Raw genomic sequence first — 21,040 nt, 5'->3', positions numbered from 1 at the left:
CCTCACAACATAAATCCATCAGCCCTGAGTACATCCACATCTCAGTTATTCTGCTTCAACAATCTTTTGAATAAAACCACAGAAAGAAAACTTGCAGCTTCACAACGTGATTTTTATTATTGAACTTCATAGCCCATTCCACAAATTAAAACGGTCCTTACTGTTGAGTCATTATACAGCAACAATGAAATTATTTTTAAAACAATAAACTTGACAACAATTATGTCTTTCAGAATGAAATAAATTGCCCGTAATCCAAGCATAATTTTACTGATGCAACTGTTTTATTCAAGAGTCACTGATCCACCCTGAATTCCCGATCTCCATCAACAACAGTAACACATCAGCCATCTGCCAGCGTGAGATTTCACATTCTGGGGGCGGCTGTTCCTGTTGACTTCCTTCCCCATCAGTAGTAGTGTATAACATTGCACGTCGCTTTCTCTGCCGTGCTTCTCCAATTATGCAATTTCCCCTTTGTCTAAAAGAGACAAATACTGCAGTTTATGGTTGGTACAGGGTGCAAGCAGGGGTTTTGTTGCATTCTAAGAGAAACAGTGATTCTTGTGGCTATTATTTATTATTTGCACTTCAACAGCAACCAGAGATCCCAGTCAGGCCTCTCCCTTTACTGTGGTCAGGAGTGTACAAAGGTATCTTAAAATCTGTCTCCCTTTAAGGCCTTTTAAGATTTTACGTCCCTTTTAAGATTTTACATCCCTTTTAAAATTTTAAGGCCTTTTAAGATTTTATGTCCCTTTTAAGATTTTACCCCAAGACGGGGTCTTGATCATTCTCCAAAGAAAATACTGCGTAAAATTCACCAGGAACAAGAAGTTTTTTCAGACCCTGAAGTAAAACCTGCCATTTGCCTGCTCCAGAAGGATGCTACCCTCATCCAGCAGAGCTCTTTTAAGTTTAGAGCTGGGATTAGTTTATTTTGCCAGGCCCGTGAAGCATAACCTTAATAAGGCGTGAGGCCACGGGGAGGGCTGACTACCGGGAGATTTGAGTCCTGGCCGGCTCTGGGCAGCCGGGGTGAGTGAGACGGTCCGTACCAGCAGCTGGAGCGGGGCCGCGCCCTCGGGGGCCCGCCACCGGGCAGGCTGGGGTGGAGGGGCTCCACGCCTCAGCCCACCACCGGCAGGCACCCGCCTCGCACCGGTGCTCCCCGGGCCGTGCGCCCAGCCGCGCACCGCCCCACCGGAACTGCCAGCCCGGCCGCGCTCACGCCGGGCCGGCCCCTCCCGCGGCCACGCCGCGCATCCGGGGCTGCGGCGGGAACTACCGCTCCCAGGGAGCCGCGGGGCGGCGGCGGCGGGTTGAGTCGGGTCGGGCCGGGCCGGGCCGGGCCGGGCCGGGCCAGGCGGCGTGGCGGCGGGAGCGGGCCGTGCCCGGCGGGGCGCAGCATGGAGAGCCCGGCGGTGACCTTCACGCTGGCCTACCTGGTGTTCGCCGTCTGCTTCGTCTTCCCGCCCGACGAGGTGCGCTCGGCGGGGCTGACGGTGCAGAGCCTGCTGGCCGCCTGGCTGGGCAGCGAGGACGCGGCCTTCGTGCAGTACCACCTGCGGCGCAGCACCGGCACGCTGCTGGCGCACTCCCTCCTGCCCCTGGGTGAGCCCCGGCCGGCGGCGGGCGAGGGCCCGGGAGGGGGGCTCCACGGGCAAGTCACCGGGGGGAGGCGGTAGCCCTCAGCCCGGCGGGCGTGAAAGGCAAACCCGCTGCCGGGGCGAGGCTCCACGCTGGAACCTGTCGTGCCCGGTGTGACCCCCCGGCCGGGCGGGAGGGAGCGAGGGGGTTCCTCACCAGTGTGGGCATGTCGGGTGCACGCAGGTGCGGGTGAATCAGGTTACACTATACATCTTGGAAATACGGCATTTTAGTATCTCTCAAGCTTATTTGTAACGTATACCCTAAACTTCATGACTCGTTGGCTGCATCAGAGTACATGCAGTTACAAAGGAATAGCGTTTTATTTAACCAGCGAATTCGGATCAGCTTCCTTTAGCCATATAATTCTGCTAAAAGTAAGTGTCATCTTACAGGTAATTTTATTTAACCTGCAAAGTGAAATCAGCTTCATTTAGCTACATAATTCTGGTAAAAATCAGTGACAGGTAAGAATTTACCTCAGGTCGCTTAGGACAAGAGGCTTGAATTTGAGTTACCATCCAGAAGTACGATAGCTCTCCTGGAGGTAAGCTCACTGGTTGGATAACTGTATGAGTCAGGGGTATGTGTTTCTGCAAGTACTTAATTGCTTTCTGAAAGTAAGTCTTTTCCCTTGCAGGTTATTACCTTGGTATGTGCTTTGCTGCACCTGAAAAACATCTTTGTTTTTTCCACCTGGCTCCGAAAGGATGGAAAACTTTCTTCTTCTTCGCTGTTCTCTTTCCAGCAATCACCAGTGCCCTGGCATATTACTGGTCGCGGAAAGGTTGGAATAATCATCCGTTAGCCCGAACACTTGCTGTTCATGCTCTCCCGCAGTCAGGTTGGAGGGCAGTAGCTTCTTCTATCAATACAGAATTTAGGAGAATCGACAAATTTGCTACCGGAACCCCAGGAGCGAGGGTTATTGTTACGGACACATGGGTGATTAAAGTGACCACCTACTGCTTACATGTTGCCCAGCAGCAGGACATTCATTTGATGGTGACAGACTCCAGACAGCATGAACTCACCCCAGACTCAAATATGCCTGTGCAGTTCCTCACCATCCGTGTTGCCAGTATTAATCCCTACGTGAAGGCGTTTGATATCCGGTAAAACAGCTACCCTGTTATGTTATATATATGCTATTTGATAGTGCTAATGGAGTGCTTTTGTGGCAGAGCTGAAGACTCCTTGGGTCTCGTCCCTTCCTCTTTGCTCCCTGCGTGGTCTTCAGAGATGCTGTATGCACAGTTCTGCCATGCAGTGCAGTGAAGAAAGGTTGTTTAGAAAGATTCATACACCTACAGTATTGAATGCGCAATGGTTAAACAGAGGGACCTGCCCTGTTTCATCCATTCTTAGGAAGAGGTTTGTGCTGCATGCAGGAAGAAGTAACTGGAAAAACTTAGATGAAAGATGGAGAACAGGAATGAAAGGGAGAATCTTTAGTCTTCCAAATTTTGGTGGAGGAGAAATAGTTATTTGTCTAAAACTGGCTGTTGTTCACCCATGACTTTTTTTTGCTTTCCTTCTTCTGCTTAAGGCTCATAATTTTGTCTCTGCTCAGAAGAGTTCTCACTGAGCTACTGCAAGCTAACTGCCCTTAAAGCGAGGAAGTAATTTTGGTCCATTTCCAATTTACGTGTTCTCGTAGCAGTAAATCATACTAAATGTGCTGTGAACTGTTAGGGCTTGTTTTTCAAGGGCCCATGCTATTTTTTTCGGCAGTCTCTCTTGTGTAGCTAGGCAAAAGTACAAGTTTTCCAGAAACCTGTAACACTGATTAGAATGTTGCTGAAGTCTTTGTTGTCATTGCGTCATTAAAAGGAGTACACAAAGCCATGCTGATGCTCCTCCTACAACTATATATTTGAAAAGGCATTTGGGTGTCTCTTTGCTGTAAAGTTGTATGTCAACAGCATTTATTTACTAGGTAATTAAAAGTAGGCAGATCACCAGGCTTGTAAGTGAGCAGAGGGGTCCTGGCAAGTATGAGGAAGGCATAGAGGTGATCATGTTAGAAATCCAGGTGAACAGAGCTCAGAACGAAAGGTTAGTTAAGGTAAGCATGACAATCCTAAGAAGAGAGGAGACTTTTATAGACCTGTGAGAGTGGTGACCAAATAAGTATTAAACAACTAATGATTTTCTGCTGTAAGTGCTTCAGTGCCAGAGTGACAAAACTACGTCCCCAGCTGAGAAAATCATGGCTTCTTTGGCAATTCCTTTTAGGGAAAAAAATCTAAACCCCAAAATTTTATTTTGTGGCTAAAGAGAACAGCACTGAGAAGAGTGTTTAAAAGCTCTTGTAATAAGATGTGTTAGAAATAGCAAATCTCTGCTAGAATGCAGTCACACAGGATTTAAGAAAAGTGCCATAGGACAAAATTCCCCTATTAAGGATATAGGATCATTGTATATATTCAGAATTAGATACAGTGGGATGTTTCTGGAAGAAAAATGCTTTTGTGTAGGTAGGTCACATTTCCCTGCGTGTTCAAGGTGAATTTTTCCTCTGGATATAAAGGTCTCCGTTATTTGCACAGATAGTATCTGTTAACAAACAATGTTATCCTATAATAGTTAAAACAATGGAGACCACCGGGAGCTAAAGCTAAGCCAGCGTTGATTGTACTGGGCTCGGGGAACTCAGTGAGTGGTAGGAAGAACGAGGAATTTTGGTGTGATGTTCCCAGGGCTTCTCCATGAAAGCTGTTTAATGAGTGGAAACATTGAGCTGGGGAGTTCTGAATCTGCAGTTCAGAACTGTTACATTAGAAAGGGGTAACAACAGTAATGTGTCACTACAGGATCTGCACAAGGTCTCATGTGCCACTTGGCGTCTGTGGGCCTCGCTTACGAGAGACTTTAGCAGAGGCAACCTAGCGTGAACCCAGCTTGTTACAGCCTTAAAGTGCTAAGTCACATTCAGCAGCTGTTTGTAACTTTTGTGAAATTTCAGGTTTTATCTAAAATTGTATCATAAAATCACAGAAACTGATCTTGACTGACATTATTTTGAAACTTATATGTACTATATCACCATGTGATACATGCCACTGTTATAATTCTAATTATTCTGTCCTCAGGAGTTTATAAACTAGAATTTAGATATGGTATAAGTATTTACTTATAAATAAATAGATTTACTTATAAATAAATAGGCATTAAAAAGGTGGACAGAAATTGTGCATGCAGTACTTTACAGTTAATGCATGATTTATGTAGTTATATTGCTTTTGTTCATGCTGATTACTTCAAAAGCCCTTCTTTATTTTTGTATGATGTTTTATCTCCTCTCTGGCATATCCTGTTGGCAATCTGACACAGATATGAAGGAGAGCAGTGTGTTCTGTTGTCTAAGTTGTGTAAAAAACAACAACAACTAAACAGCAAAAGAAAACAAAATACTCACTGTGTATTTATTCTGACTAGTATGTACCAACCTAAAGAAATTTTCTGTGGATTTACTTCTCTGATGTTAACCTCTGCAATGTACTATCAGGGTATTTGAATAGATAATCAAGGTAACATTTTGTTCCATCTTTTCTTCTTCAGGTTGAACTCCACAGAGTATGGGGAGCTCCGAGAAAAGCTCCGTGCTCCCATCAGCAATGCAGCTAATGTTGTGATCCATCAAAGCCTTAGTGATTTATTTCTAGAAACCTTTACATCTCTGGTGGAAATTAACCAGACATATCCTGTTCCAAGCACTCAGGTGAGACTTTCTATCCACTGTAACAATTACACTTTTCAATATAGGTGAGCCTGTGATTAATGTGTAATTGATAACTGTTTAATTAGGGCTGTCGCAGGAGAATTATTAAGAGAAGTCATCATTGTGGGGTTAAACAAAAGGTTTTATTAAACACTGATTAAACAATGACTGAATGATGATTAAATGATAATTATTAAGTGGTAATTAAACAGTAATCAAACAGTAATTAAAAGCTAACTAATCGATAATTAAACGGCAGTCAAACACTCGACTACTTACTGCATTTCTAATGATTAAGCTAGCTTGTATACAGTGTGCCTTAGTTCTAATATAAAATGTCGCTTACCTCGCTGTAGATAACAGATGCCAGGTAAGGGATCTCTCGACCTCGAGGAGTAACCTTGACGGCGTCCTACCCCAGGGGAGATCACCGCCGTGCAGCCCGCTGCCATTCAGGAGAGCTCAATGGGCTCGGGGGCTACAGATATTTATAGCGTAAAGTGATTAACTCATAGTCAAAATCCCCTATGGTGTACGTGCAGAAGTGCAGCCATAGCAGTTTTAGTTTTGTCTAGTTCCAGCTCAGGCTGGCACCATTAGGTCCTGGTAAGACATGCCCTAGATTCCTTAGTTCCTGAGAAGAAATGGCCTAGCACAGTTTCTCAAGGTCTGCACTGCAGGGCTGACTCCAGTCAGGGCTACTTGTCGGTGATGCCTGAACCAAAGTGCTGTTCACTCAGTCAGGGTGGGTGCATCCGTCACACTCCACCCTGTGACTACAGTCAATTCACTTCACTTCACAGAGTGGTGGCACGGTCACCTCTTGCCTCTGTGCTATAAATATGAGACGGTAATAGCATCATGTTGTCTACTGGAGGATTAAGCGATAAATACAAAATTAAGCTTAATTATAAGATAGTTCCACACAATCATTAGCAAGATATTCTGTACGTTTTACAATGAGATATACTGATCGGGCCAAAACCCAGACTTGACTATATATAAAGACAATAATAGCAATACAAACTACCAGAAGGGCAAACATTATTACTACAGGATGTAACATGGCGTTCAATACACCTCTTGCTGTTGGAGACCATCCTGATAGGGTTTCCCACCAGTGGTGTCCCCATCTTTCTTCACTCTTCCTAGTATATGGTGTATTTCTTCTTCATCGTGATGTACAGTTATTAATGTGGTTTTGCTTTGTAATTATACTCTTTGTATTAAGGCCTGTAAGTCTTTATGTTTCAGTAACTTGTGAAACAGCATCACGTTCATTCCAATGGGGGAATGTAAAAGATGTTGATATAGTGTGTAGTTTTCCTTTAACAGTGTGTACAAGGTCACTGGGGCTCTGTAATTAAAGTCACATCCAGTAATGTTTACAAACTTACAAACACATACATTTGATTGTTTGGACACATGGGTAAAATTTCTATCAACAATTAAGTCTTTACAAAGTGTTATTATACAGATTAGTACACATGGACAGTTCTACCCTTTTCAGGGACCATGACAGGTTAAATATGACTTGTTGCTGTCCTCTACATTTAATAGCGTAGATTCCAATTGCAGAAATTTGTGGATACGTAGCTTTTTCGGTTGTGGGAGTGATAGAATAGGTTGATAGGTCATAGGGGTAGTTGTTGGTATAGTGTGAGGTCTGGGAGTAGATGTTAGCATGACCTTTAAGGATAGTCCATTTTTGCTCTCTATCCCTTTATCTGTCCACAGGCACACTGCTTCTATAGTTGCGTCGTTAAAGAGGAAACTAATTATACAACTGGGATGTGAGGGACAGCCTACTCTGCTTTTTGATTGAGTTTGATTTATCTTCCTGATGATCGTGTAGGTGTTTGCCTTTGAATAATTTGTCACATTACATTCAATAGAGATTCTGTCCCCTGGTGTAGCAGAAGTTAAGGTGACTCTTACTTGCTTTTACAATTGTGTGATTACCAGTGATTGTCATTGTTAGGTTTTTTGCTGGTTCTCCCAATATTCCTGTACTTCCATCAATTTTAAACACATATGATTCAGAATGTACTACAGTTACCGTATTGATTAGCACAAATAAAAGAAGTGACGGCCTCCAACCCGTGCGCTGGGCTTGCTGAGGTGTAAAATGGATCTGGTCCATGTTGGCAATGATTACTCCTGTGAGAAGGATGAATATTCCTCTGATGACCAATGCGATCTCCAAGGGAGGCATTCCGGTATCACTCCTGGCACCATTCCTGGAAAGAGAAAATAACACAAGTCTCGGCGGGGTCACTCCGGACTGGTTACCCCTTTTAGTTAGTAGCTAGGATATATCCACGTAGCAGTCTTTGCAGACAACTTGGTCCTCTTAAGTGAATCCTGGGATGGAATGCAGAAAAATATTGAAATTTTAGAGGTCTTTTGCGATCTGACAGGCCTGAAAACACAAGGGGAGAAGCGCCCCTTTTACATCCAGCCTACGAAGGACTCTTACATGATCAATGACTGTCTGGCATGGACAATAAATGGCACACACTTCAATATGATTGATCCAGGTAGTTTGGAAAAATACCTGGGACTAAGTATAGACCCATGGATTGGAATATCTAAGCCAGAACTACTGGAAAAACAGAACAAATGGTTAAGGCGGATTGGGCAGGCTCCATTGAAGCCATTTCAGAAAGTGGACATCTTGAAGGGATATACTATCCCACAACTGATTTACTTAGCAGACCAAGCCGATGTGAAAGCCACGTACCTACAGGCCCTTGACTGGGCAATTCAAGCAGCCGTCAAGGATTGGTTATGTCTACCTACATGTACGTATGATGCCATCCTGTATTCCAGCACTCGGGATGGAGAGCTGGGTATTGCCGGACTCTCTGGACTAATTCCTAGTGTGCAGGCCCATAGGCTGCACCGAATTGCTCAGTCATCAGATGACGCTATAAGACCTGTTGGCCGGCAAGAAGGTATGGAGAAAGATTTTGAAAAACTGTGGATTGTGGCAGGTGAGGATAAAGAGTTCCCTATCTATTTGGGACCCCAGAGCAGTCATGGTGATCTCGGAGGTCGTGGGCAGTGAGGAATCAGTCTCGGAATGGGAGATATCCACTCTGAAGGTCATCGTTCCGAGACCCTGTGACTGGCAAAAGCAGTAATTTTTGAATTGGACCAAGTTGCCGTCCCAGGGCCATAGGATTACCAGCTTTGAAAAGGATAAAATTAGTAATAACTGGATGTAATATTACAGGGGCATTCCTCACAGAAAGCTCATCACTGCATTACAATTAAGAGCTAACGCCTACCCCATGAGAGAGTATTTGGCAAGGGGTAGGCAGGACACTCGAGAACTGTCGGCATTGTCAAGCAGAGAGTGAGACTTGCTCACATATTATTGGATATTGCCCTGCGGTTCAAGAGGCTAGAACAGACACAACCAGCAATGTGAGCTGTTGGCAGAGGAAGCTAAAAAGAAAGAATGGGTAATATTTCAGGAGCCACTTTTAAAAGATCATCAAAACGAATTATAAACCTGACATGATATTTGTCAAGGGAGGTCAGGCTTTTGTGGTGGACTTAACTGTTAGATATGAGAGCAAACCATCACACTTGCTGATGCAGCAGCTGAGAAAATTAGAAAATACCAACATCTTAAGGAGCAAGTCCAGGAGGTGACAAATGCCAGTAATATAAAATTCATTGGATTTCCTGGATGGTTGCATCCAGAGAGTGGTGGTCAACGGCTCAATGTCTGCATGGAAGGTCCTGTGCCTGGGTCCGGGCAACGCCCAGTATCAATACAGACTGGGGGATGAAAGGATTGAGAGCAGCCCTGCCAAGAAGGACTTGGGGGTACTGGTGGATGAAAAGCTGGACATGAGCTGGCAATGTGCGCTTGCAGTCCAGAAAGCCAACTGTATCCTGGGCTGCATCAAAAGAAGCGTGGCCAGCAGGTCAATGGAGGTCATTCTGCCCCTCTGCTCTGCTCTGGTGAGACCTCACCTGGAGTACTGCGTCCAGGTCTGGAGCCCTCAGCACAGGAAAGACATGGACCTGTTGGAGCAGGTCCAGAGGAGGGCCACGAAAATGATCAGAGGGCTGGAGCACCTCTGCTATGAGGAAAGGCTGAGAGAGCTGGGGTTGTTCAGCCTGGAGAAGAGAAGGCTCCAGGGAGACTTACTGCAGCCTTCCAGTACTTAAAGGGGGCCTATAGGAAAGATGGGGACAGACTTTTTAGCAGGGCCTGTTGCCATAGGGCAAGGGGTAATGGTTTTAAACTAAAAGAAGGTAGATTCAGACTAGATATAAGACATTTTTTACAATGAAGGTGGTGAAACACTGAAACAGGTTGCCCAGGGAGGTGGTAGATGCCCCATCCCTGGGAACATTCAGGTCAGGTTGGATGGGGCTCTGAGCAACCTGGTCTAGTTGAAGATGTCCCTGCTAATTGCATCGTGTTTGGACTAGATGACCTTTAAAGGTCCCTTCCAACCCAACCCATTCTATGATTCCTATAGGCGCACGAGGGAAGTGGTATGAGGGCAATTAAGGACTACTAGGAGAATTAGGACTCTCAAGTTTCCAGCAAGAGAAGGTTGCCTGTTGTCTTTTGAATTGGGCTTTATGTACATCTGTGGACATTGTACATATGTATTGGGTCTGGCTGAGATGGAGTTAATTTTCCCCATAGAAGCCCTCATGGTGCTGTGCTTTGTATTGGTAGCTTGAAAGGTGTTGCTAACACACCAGTGTTTTGGCTACCACTGAGCAGTGCTCGCACAGCATCAAGGCTGTCCCTCCAACATTCCCGCCTCACCAGTAGGCTGCGGGTGGGAAAGATCTTGGGAGGGGACACAGCCAGGACAGCTGATCCAAACTGACCAAAGGGATATTCCATACCATATGACGTCTGCTCAGCAATAAAAGCTAAGAGAAAGGAGGAGGAGAGGGGGCATTCGTTATTATGATGTTTGTCTTCTGGAGCAACTGGTACATGTACTGAAGCTCTACTTCCCAGGAAGTGGCTGGACATCGCCTGCTGATGGGAAATAGAGAACAAATCCTTTGTTTTCCTTTGCTTCTGAATGCGGCCTTTGCTTTTGCTTTATTAAACTGTCTTTATCTTGACCCACGAGGTTTTTTTCAATCTTATTTCCCCCCCCTCCTCCCATCCTGCTGAGGAGGGGAGCGATAGAGTGGCTTGGTAGGCACTTAGCATCCAGCCAAGGTCAACCCACCACAACATATATTTGCGAGCCAAGCAAGAGCTATTGTAAAATCTTAATTGACTGTAAATAAACTGATTTTTTTTTAATTTTTTTCTAAGGCAGGAGCCAGACCCCAATGAGAAGTGAAAGGGAGAGGTGGGAGAGGCCTGATAGTATATAGGGATGAAAAGGGACTTGGTATCATGATGTGTCATCTTTCCCACAGACACCAATTACCAGCCTTACGTAGGTGGACAGGCCACCTTTACTTAACTAGGAAAAGGAACATGTATAAATTACATATGTTTGATAAATAGCTAGGATATATTCACCTAGCCCTAATACGATGTTTAGCTCCACCGAGCTATAGTGGGTGAATGCTTATAGCCTTGAGGAAGTCTAATAAAAGTAAATTGTATCTCATCCTAGGTAAAAACAAATTTCTTTTATCCTCCTCCTGCCACAGCACCATAAAAAACCCCATATCTTTTAGACCTAGTACCACCATCTAGGGGGCAGTGGCAGCCTGGAGGGTGGCAGTTAATGTAGCAATGATCAGGATGGTGGCCGTGAGAGGAGCGGTGTTTGCATTTAACTTTCTGTAGTGTATGGTTAGGCACCAGCTCCCATCTGTTTTTTTAACTGGCCACAGTGGGGTATTATATGGGGAGTGTGTTCAGGAGATAACGTGTCTGTTTCTCTAGGTCACCGATGACCTGTGCAATACCTTTCTGGGCAGTGGCAGAGCTGGGATACTGAGGGAAGTTAGTTATTTTTGAGTCAGGCAGTGTGGGTGCAGCTCGCAGTAAGCGAACTACGCCAGTTCGCTGACTCCCACGAGCAGCTGCTAATTTTCGCTCAGCTAACCAAGGACACTCCGGGCAGCCAAAAGACCAAACACTACCGTCCAGTGATTTCCAAACTCGTCCTTGTAGTATATCAAAGCCTAACACATTTTCTTTCCCTGAAACTACTGGTAATTGGTGCCTTGATACCCATTTCTGCCCAGGCAATAACAAGTTAACTTTAGTTATGGGGCATGTTTTACTTTTGCTGGTAAATCCTGTTATTTTAACCCTCTGTTGACCGGGCTTAACATAAGTTCTTTGGGCATCCAAATTTGAGATTATTGTAATTTGAGCTTCTGTGTCAATTAAACGATTTACTAGCTGTCTTTGGGGCAGAATGGGACATAAATGTGAAGGCTGTCTGTGTTATTCCATTGATAAGTTTCAGTCCTCCAGACAGGCAGCCCAAGTTGCTGCCCAGGACTTACTCTTTTTTTGGCTTCAAGGTTTGCAATGCCTCCCTAAGAGGTCTAAAAGGGTTATTCACAGGGTCTTTGGGGGCAGACGGTTGTTTAGTTTGTTCTGGATTCCCTGATACCCCTTGTTTTTGGAAAGCCTTGATCAAACTAAGTATAGTCCCCGTCGGTTGGCCCTGTATGGCTACCCGAGGTATGCCTAGCGCTAAGGCTTTTCTCCATAGTCCATTACGTCTTTTTTGGGGGTCCATTACCTCACCAGGGAGTTTATGAGGTCGAGGAAGGTGTAGGGGGTTCTGGGGAGTCTGTTTTACTTGCCAGATCTGCCTGCTGTCTGCTTCAGCTCGGGATTGCCCAGTTGGTGTTGGTTCATCCCACCCCATCTCTCGACCATGATTGACAATGCCATGCAACAGTTCTGCCCAGGTCGGGATGGATCGGAGGCAGAATTGGCTGTCCTGACCCCCCTGAGTGTTACGCTCTATGTTTTGTCTTATTTCATCCCTTTTTGCAATGAGGTACGGTTTTAAGATAGCAGGGGCTCCCCTTATTAGGGGTTTCATAGCCTGAGGGTCTACAGGGGCAGCGATAGGGTAATTACCATGTGCACCCCTGTCGTTCATAGCCTGAAGGCAGGCTGCTTTTGTAACGGCAGTAGAAAGTTCGCTTAATGATCTTACTGGTATAGCAGCGGGCTCTCCTCTATCCCGAGGGTCTATGCCCCCTGCCCAATACGCCACTCGTCGCGTGATAGAGTGTGGCTCAGTGTTAGGATCTGGTCCCTCATTCAAGAACACTCCTGGTCCCCAAAAGCCATCCGTTTCACCTTGATCTAACATAATACGGTCTCCTCCAGTTAAGGAGACACGCCACAGATACTCAGTCTCGCTCTCACCAGGCTTCCGCCCATATTTTTCTTGCAGATTGGCCAGCTGAAGGGGGTCCCATGGAATGGTCCTTGTGATGTTTCTCTGGTTGCCCCCTTGGGGTCCAGCAGATACCTCAGTTTTAAAATCAGGGGCTACCTTAAATTCTGATTCATCTAATTCACTCTCCTCGCTAAATTCGTGATCGGGGTCCTCCCAAATATCTCCATCCCAGTCTTCTGGGGATATAATTAGTTTACAGATTTTTACAGGATCTGGGGGGTTGGGGGCCCAAGTAATCATGAGTTCTAGTTTATCCTCTACCTTCCTTCGTTTTTCTTTTTCCTCCCCCAGTTGTTTCAGCAATTGGTCTATTCGCAGAGATAACAGCATTTCTTGTCGCTTTCTTTGTTCAGCCTCATCGTGTAACATTCGCATTTCCCTTTCCTTGCATTCCTTATACTTCCAGGCTGCTTCCAAACATGTTCCCAACATTTTGCATATTATTCCCTTTTCTTTACCGTCTCTCATTTTCCCTCTTGTGAGGTTTAACTGCTCCTCTATCTTATTCCAATTATCCCAATTTTCACATGCCCAATCTTCAGAAAATTTTAATGAAGGGCTAACTCCGTGCCTCCGTAAGTAGTCAGTGACTGAACCCGCCATCCTCCTGACTATGCCAATCTTTGTTGCAGGTGAATTATTAAAAGAAGTTGTGGGGTTAACCAAAAGGTTTTATTAAACACTGATTAAACAATGACTGAATGATGATTAAATGATAATTATTAAGTGGTAATTAAACAGTGATCAAACTAATTAAAAGCTAACTAATCAATAATTAAACGGCAGTCAAACACTCGACTACTTACTGCATTTCTAATGATTAAGCTAGCTTGTATACAGTGTGCCTTAGTTCTAATATAAAATGTCGCTTACCTCGCTGTAGATAACAGATGCCAGGTAAGGGATCTCTCGACCTCGAGGAGTAACCTTGACGGCGTCCTACCCCAGGGGAGATCACCACCGTGCAGCCCGCTGCCGTTCAGGAGAGCTCAATGGGCTCGGGGGCTACAGATATTTATAGCATAAAGTGATTAACTCATAGTCAAACTCCCCTTTGCTGAGGGTGTGCAGCTGTAGCAGTTTTAGTTTTGTCTAGTTCCGGCTCAGGCTGGCACCGTTAGCTGCTGATAAGACATAGCCTAAATTCCTTAGTTCCTGAGAAGATACGGCCTAGCACAGTTTCTCAAGGTCTGCACTGCAGGGCTGACTCCAGTCAGGGCTACTTGTCGGTGTTGCCTGAACCAAAGTGCTGTTCACTCAGTCAGGGTGGGTGCATCCGTCACAAGGGCTCACCTTCCATTTCAGTCAACACGTAATAAATGTAGTTCTGGCTGCTTCTACGAGGAGATGAACTGTATTGTGGACATTAAATTTTTGAGACGTGAGAAATAGCAGAGTAGAAGAAAGTCCCCTATAATAATTTCCATAAAAATTTTACTTGAAAACATTTGGAAATGATGAGGTTACATTTCCAGAAAGTTTATGGGGAGCTAAAATCACAGCTGCTGTTACTGTTCTTTAGGCAGTTTGCTCCATTACAGATTGCTTTTCTAGACAGCCAGGTTTTACTGGATCTTCTGCTGAAATAAATTAATGATTCTTAATTGGGGCTTGCTTTAATTGTAAATAACGCTACGGAGTCCTTCCTTCAGTAACATTTGCGGAGACCTGGTCATTATTATACTTGTGCTGCAATTGGAAGTGTAACTAGAGCACTGTTTAATGTACCAGAGGTAACTAATTGAACTAGTTCTGGTGACCTTGCAGTGAGTCTGTGTCAGATGTTCCAGCTAACAGAGTGAGTACTTGGTATCTTTGGTAGTGCCATGCAGCTTATATGGTGTATTCACTGTGTGGTCACGTGAACTACCTAAAATAAAAATGGATCAGATATGTCTGCACATAATGTGATTGTGTGTTCTGATTGCAGTGCCAGCCTATAGTGAAAAGAGATGTTAAAAATAAAGAGAAGATGCTATTCATTTGAGAGAATTGCTTTCTTGCAGGGCTTTTAATTTGTGACACATTTAAGTGTCAGCTGAGCTACCAAATTTTGGGTTGACATTGAGTGATAAATAACATCAGAAATTATGATAAGGACATTAAAAATACAACAAGGGATTTTTTCCCTATTCTGAAGCTCCATGAATAAGTTGAAAAAGTTAGTTAACCTTTCTATGCTAGAGTGCCTAAAATCTAAGGTAAGCCCTGATTTTTCCTGCCTAAAAACTAAGGTAAGCCCTAATTTACAAGCTAAAAGCTGATACAGCTTCTGAAAGAAGCAGTCCTGCTTCCTGCACTCTCCTCATCTCCATGTTGACGTAAGACTTTGTCTGCGGTGAACCTGGTTGAGGGAAATGATCGAGGTAAAAGAGGCAAAGAACGATGATCCGCTCCACAGTCAAGCTGCCAGTGTGGTTGAACAGACACTTGAGCTGACAAGGGAAGAGACACTGGAGGTGGGAACTAGAGACCACAAAGCAGAGCTGCTTTCTGTTATGCCAATAGCAGTATGAATAGGATTCAGGTCTCCATGCCTGTTCGGTGTGTTGTCTTTTGAACTTTGTCAAGTTCTTGGAGAGCTTTGGCTGGAAGACACATGGGAAATGCTAATTATTGTTTGTTAATTGTAAAACACTTCATAGCAAGATGATCTCCCTATATGCAACTGCAAGTTCATGTTGCATAATTAACGGTGGGGAAATATAAATTATTCCAATATTATCCAAGAAAAATTAAGTACATTTCTGGTCCTTCAAGATGAGTGCCCATTGTGTTCAGTAGATCCCCGATTTCCTCTGTTATTTATGCCTGTTATTTACAAAGAGGGAAGATAGGAACAGCCATTTGCTGTAATAAGTGGTAAGAACTGTTTGCTTTGTTTATTTTCCTGACTTTATATTGGTATGTTTTTTGAAAAAATAGTATGTCTGAATGATAAAAGGTGGCTGCTTGCTTACCTTGCTCTGGCTGCTGTGCTCTGGAAACAGGTGGAGCTCTTCAGAGAGAGAGAAAGAACGGACGCTTATTTTCAGTCATTTTTGTTTAATCAGTCTCACGCAGCAGTTCTGGGTTTTCTGTTTAAAGAGGTACTTTGTTCTCATTCATTAGAGGGTGTTCTGATAAACATGGCTCTGGAGATTGAAACCATTTGGTATCTTCTGGTGGGGCAGTTCTGCCTTGAGGCTCTGCCCAACTCACGTTCCTGCTACACTTGTGCGCAGATAATTTTATAAGTCTTTGAAGAGCAATAACAGAAACCATTCTGTGCAGTTCATATTTTTGACGTTTTCCTCCTTCTTTAGGAACTGGAGCCATGCATAGGGTGTATGCAGACTATCGCTAACATTAAGCTCATCAAGAACTGCCAGGAGCCAAACGAAGGTGAATGCCAGCAATGCTACTGTCGTCCCATGTGGTGCCTCACCTGCATGGGCAAATGGTTTGCCAGCCGACAGGATCAGCAGCACCCAGAGACCTGGCTGTCGAGCCAAGTGCCTTGTCCGACTTGCCGAGCCAAATTTTGCATTTTAGATGTTTGCATAATACGATGAATTATACTTGGGTATGTTTTAACTTTTTAAATTTGAATGTATTTCATAGTGGGTTTGGCTAAAAGGCCTGTTAGATTTGTTTCTGAGACTTCGTGTTCTACAGGGGTGCAAAAACTCCAAAGCTTTCTTTTACCGTGTTGAAAACAGATGTAAATCTTTTCAGTTCCCCTCCACTTTTACCTGTACCTTTGGTTTTTATTCACCAGATGTCAGTTTCTGGATTTTTTTTTTTTAACCCATATTTTGCTTTCTTCTGTCTTGGATGGAATAAGGGTATCCCTCCATATTTGCACTACTGTTCTCTTTTCCAGTTTTAATGTAGGTTAAATTCTTTAAATTTTTAAAATTAACATGGGTTTTGATTCTTTAGTAAAGGGCTAACTGAGAAAATTACTTTGGTTAGACTTCATTGATACTTTTGTTCTTCTTTAATCCATTTGTGAAGTTCTTACTAACCTTTGCAAGTGTTCACCGAAAAGTATACCAGTTGTGTTCTTTCTGCTGGTCCCCTCCACTTATAAAGGGGATCAGTTTCTGTAGGCTAAGGAATTTAATCCCTGAAGATGTACAGCTCCCATAGGGACCTTTTATTCCATTAATCTGCCTCTAGCTTATTTTTTGATTGATGTATTTATTTCAAACAACAGAAGGATTCAGAAACATACCCCATTTACCTGCACTGCTAATGCTATGCAGTTAAATCTGTTGGTTTCCAGGAGCTACCTTGCTTAGGGTTTTGATGCTCTTTAGGTGATGGACTTTTTTTTATACATTTGAAGGGAGTGCAGCAAACATCTGAACTGTCTAAATACTCTGAAAGAATGCTCAGCTATTTCAAAGCCTGTAAGCTTTTTCTGAGGGGTAACCTTTCCACTGAAAGAGATGCCAGGATCGCAAAGGTGTAAGTTGCCATGCTAGATGCCCGAAGAATGACCATCGTTAACAAAAGTTTTTCAGGCTTGCAATTCAAAGACTGATCATAAGCAGTAGTCGCTGTTTTAATATTCATAGGGTACTGATGCACACTTCTTGATCTGATCTGCATCAAGGTAATTTGCAAATTAAAATCAAAGCATTTTCCATACATGTAAGAGAGCCCTACTCCTAGACCTAAATGCAGTGCTTAGTGTTCTAGCTGTCCATCACCTCCTTCAGTGAACAATTATTTGGCATACTGCTTGGTGGAAAGCCTCAAGCTGCTGGAGAATGTGCGAGTTCTTACACTGCCCTGTGCACTGCAGGGGCTGAGATGCAGGTATTTGCTTGCTTGGGTTGTCCATCTTAGAGGGGTAGTAACCTCAGGCAGACAGGTGGGTCAAACAGTGAGAGAAAGGAATATTTTAATACTTTGGTCTAGGAGAATAAAAGCCCTAATAACCTCCCACCTGTATAATCAGAAGGATCTTATCAGTAAATCACTAGCATAGATGACATACCAGCGGTTAACTGAAAACATCTTGATGACCTTGACAGGGAAAACTGCTTTGAGCAGGAATAGGTGGCAGGATGTTAGAAACGGTACAAGTACTGGAAGCACAACCATGAAAGATTTCATTAGAGTCTCAGCCTAGCTACAGGTTATGTGGTGGATGCCCCAAACTGCACTTAGAGCCAGCCTGCCAGGAAATGGTTACGAATGTGGCTGCAAGCCATATTTTGGAGAGGGATGAGGAACTGAGAACAGATTTGACAGCATCATTTGAGAACTAACATATATGTTATATTGTTGGTGTTGGGTTTTTTTGTTTGTTTTTTTTTTAATAACATGCACTTATAAAAGTCCAAACTGCTTGGGTTTAAGGACACTAATTGCTCAAGCATATCTCAGTTGTTACATATACAACATTTACTATGCAATTATCTGTTACTACCTATTAACAAGGGTGATTTTTCTGTTTTTTATTACCTGTTGTTTTAGATTGTATAGAGTGACAATTTGACAGACTGGATTTGCTCTCTTTCCCAAAGAGATCTTAAGTGGCATGTCCCTCTTCACCTGAATAGGATTAAATTGAGTTCCCGAGTTTCAGACAGATTTGTTGACAAGTCTGAAAATTAATAAAAAATCAAGGAGCTGATCAGTGATCGAATTTAAAATATTTTCCAGTACTTCTGTGGGAAAGTGATTTGGAAGTTTGAAATGGTCTCTGCAGGATTTTTTAACCTTTGGAAGATTCTTACAGGGCCAGGTGGTGTCATCTGACATGCACCACTTCACTACACAGCAGCCTTTACAAATAAGCATTTTGTATCATTTACTTCTGGGAAGTTCACATAATGTCGCACAGATACAAGGGATGTGGTCCTTGAAATAGTTGCAGAAGAGAGGGTAGGATTTTGGAGTTTTGGTTTTGCCACTGACAGTCATTCGATTCCTACAGCTCTTTTCCCGTTTGGAATAAAAATATTTATTGTAAAGATGTGTGAAGTTAACATTGTAAAGGCCTTGAGAAACTTAGGTAATAGATACATGTAGTTGCAGATGGTTTTATACAAGAAAAATAGGTCAGTTGCCAATAGTATGTCATGTAATAAGAGCTTTAGTCTCCTAATTGCTTGTGCAGTGGAGTAGTTCTTTACAGAAATCTGCTTTGAATTAATTGGAAGTTTTCATTTCAGTGGAACTTTGCTTTTATTCATCTTACTTCTTTTGCCAATATAACAGTACGACAAAGTAACAGTCATAAATGTATAATACTCTTGCATCTTTTAATGGTAGTGCTCTATCCACAGAAGTGCCTCTTAGAAAACTTAGTAATAATTACCAAAATAAAATTATGATTTATGTTAATAATAGTGCCTGGCTTAAATTCCTTAAAACAAGCATTTTTTTTCCAAGTTTAAATTCTCAGAGTAATCTGGCATGCCTCCAAAGTTTGTAAGCTTCTTAAAGGCTGTGTTAGAGAACCAACTTGTTAAAAATCCATATGATGTATTCTTCCTAGAGTAGAATCCTAGAGTAGAGTATCCTTCCAGTAGAAGGAGAAACCATGACCTCTCCCTGCACAGTCATGTGATATCGTATTTGTCTTGAATAAATCACTGAACACGATAATAGAGTATAAAAATAGGCATTTGTCTTCGTGATAGCTTCAGGTCATCATACGAAGAACCACATGCATGTATAGGGCTGTTTCTAGAGAAGATCTCTGCAGTAAAAAGAAATACATTGCCTCCCACCCAATCTTGATACGTTTCTTAAACATAAGGATAGGGTTTAGAATCAGTCTTTTTACAGTGCTTTTCTAAGAAAAAAATGAACCAAGTAATGGGATGGGCTAAAATATTTACTTAAAGAATTTTCTTGAATTATTAGTGATTTAGCATTGCTTTTTCAGCTGTGTGTATGCTTTTCCACATCACTGACTTGGGGGTAGGTAATGTTAGTAAACTGAAGTATGTTATATAAATGTAATGTCATGGCAGTAAGACAGTCTATATGTGGGTGCACAGTGTCAGTATAAATACCCCATATGTATGTATACATGTATAGCCCAAATTTCCATGTGTGCTGCAGCTGAACAAGTGTTTCTGAAAACATGGGCTGTGGCTATATTATTAATTTCCACAGTTGTGTTATTTCTGTACTTATAGCATTCCAGAAGATATTGGCAAAATATGTTATCAGTTAATTTTTTAGGTTAACGTAGTTTGCTAACCCAAAAAAGGCATTTTGTCCAAGTAGAATATATTTTGAATCCATGATATGAATGCAGTTGTTTACCATGAGGCTTGCCATAACTTGAAACCAAAATACCAGGTTATTATGTGTTCTCTTCAGTATGAGTATTTTTATTGTGTTGAAACTTGGTAGACTGCAGCTGTGTACCATTCCAGTCAGGCAAAACTCGGTAAGACATAACTGACTAAAGTTCTGAGTGCCATTTCTTAAGATATTTGAGATATTTAAGGAGTTGAGATGTAAAGGTTCAAGCTCTTACATGCATTACAAGACACTTTCTTCCAAAGATATACCGCAGGTTTTGTTATTTGTGGTTGTTTTTTTTTACCTAGATCGTTTACCTATTTTAAAATGGACAGTATTATTTGGATAGCCTTTAAGGAAAAGGCTTAATGAATATGTGTAGTTAATTTTGAAACTCTCTGAAGAGCTGAATAAAAATACAATTGATTTTATGTAAGACTTCTGCTTTTCCTTTTAAAGTTATGTTTACCACGTAAACTTTATATGGGTGGAAATCAGTCTGACTTACCTGTATACAATGTTTTAGCTGAAAACATGTGAATACAAAGAGGGCTTAAATTCTGAAGGTGCACCTGGTAATTCCTTCGATGAATTTTCCTACTATAAACTGAATGCAGAGGGTTGCATAAATGAAAGAAGGTGTGTAAAATCTATGTATGTATATCAGGAAAAAAAAAAAAACCAACAACTTTCCATAACCAGCAGGGGGGAAGGGATGACACTGCATGTCATGAAATCAGCAGGGGTGATGACTAGAAATTTGTCTTTCCAGGGGAGCACTGGCATATAGCAATGATGTGTCCTGTATAAAGCACATTTTTTATGGTGGCATTGCTTAGATATGTGAACGAGTGCAGGCAATAGAAGAATGTAGCGCATTCCACTAGTGGTATGAAATGTGGGACACCTTTCTCTGGAGTGTACGTTGTGATGCCTATCAACCCCCTTTGCTGAGCTGATTTCTCTCACCGCATGTAGCTTAAGACTAACTTGGCCAAAGCCGACTCCTTGGCTAAGG

General features: G+C 42.8%; 1 protein-coding gene across 2 annotated transcripts; it reads left to right on the top strand.

The window, feature by feature from the left end:
• Positions 1-1,046: 1,046 nt before the first annotated feature.
• TMEM129 (transmembrane protein 129, E3 ubiquitin ligase) lies at positions 1,047-20,447 on the top strand. Of its 2 annotated transcripts, XM_075499592.1 has the most exons (5): positions 1,047-1,614; positions 2,291-2,765; positions 5,215-5,374; positions 16,068-16,327; positions 18,235-20,447. In XM_075499592.1, exons 1-4 carry the CDS (start codon positions 1,410-1,412, stop codon positions 16,314-16,316), a joined length of 1,089 nt encoding a protein of 362 aa, XP_075355707.1. In that variant the 5' UTR covers positions 1,047-1,409; the 3' UTR covers positions 16,317-16,327; positions 18,235-20,447. The 2 variants fall into 2 exon arrangements, with proteins under 2 accessions (XP_075355707.1, XP_075355708.1); XM_075499593.1 differs by having other exon boundaries at positions 1,052-1,614; positions 16,068-20,447.
• Positions 20,448-21,040: the final 593 nt, after the last annotated feature.

Source organism: Mycteria americana, chromosome 4 (assembly GCF_035582795.1).
Source record: "Mycteria americana isolate JAX WOST 10 ecotype Jacksonville Zoo and Gardens chromosome 4, USCA_MyAme_1.0, whole genome shotgun sequence".
Taxonomy (NCBI): Eukaryota; Metazoa; Chordata; class Aves; order Ciconiiformes; family Ciconiidae; genus Mycteria; species Mycteria americana.
This window is presented reverse-complemented; position numbering and strand designations above follow the sequence as displayed.

Bases quoted from the DNA above. Each gene is read 5' to 3' on its own strand.
- TMEM129 (XM_075499592.1), top strand. From the start codon at position 1,410: ATGGAGAGCCCGGCGGTGACCTTCACGCTGGCCTACCTGGTGTTCGCC. The intron at 2,766-5,214 runs GTAAAACAGCTA...TTTCTTCTTCAG, and splicing joins GTGAAGGCGTTTGATATCCG to GTTGAACTCCACAGAGTATG. The intron at 5,375-16,067 runs GTGAGACTTTCT...CTCCTTCTTTAG, and splicing joins ATCCTGTTCCAAGCACTCAG to GAACTGGAGCCATGCATAGG.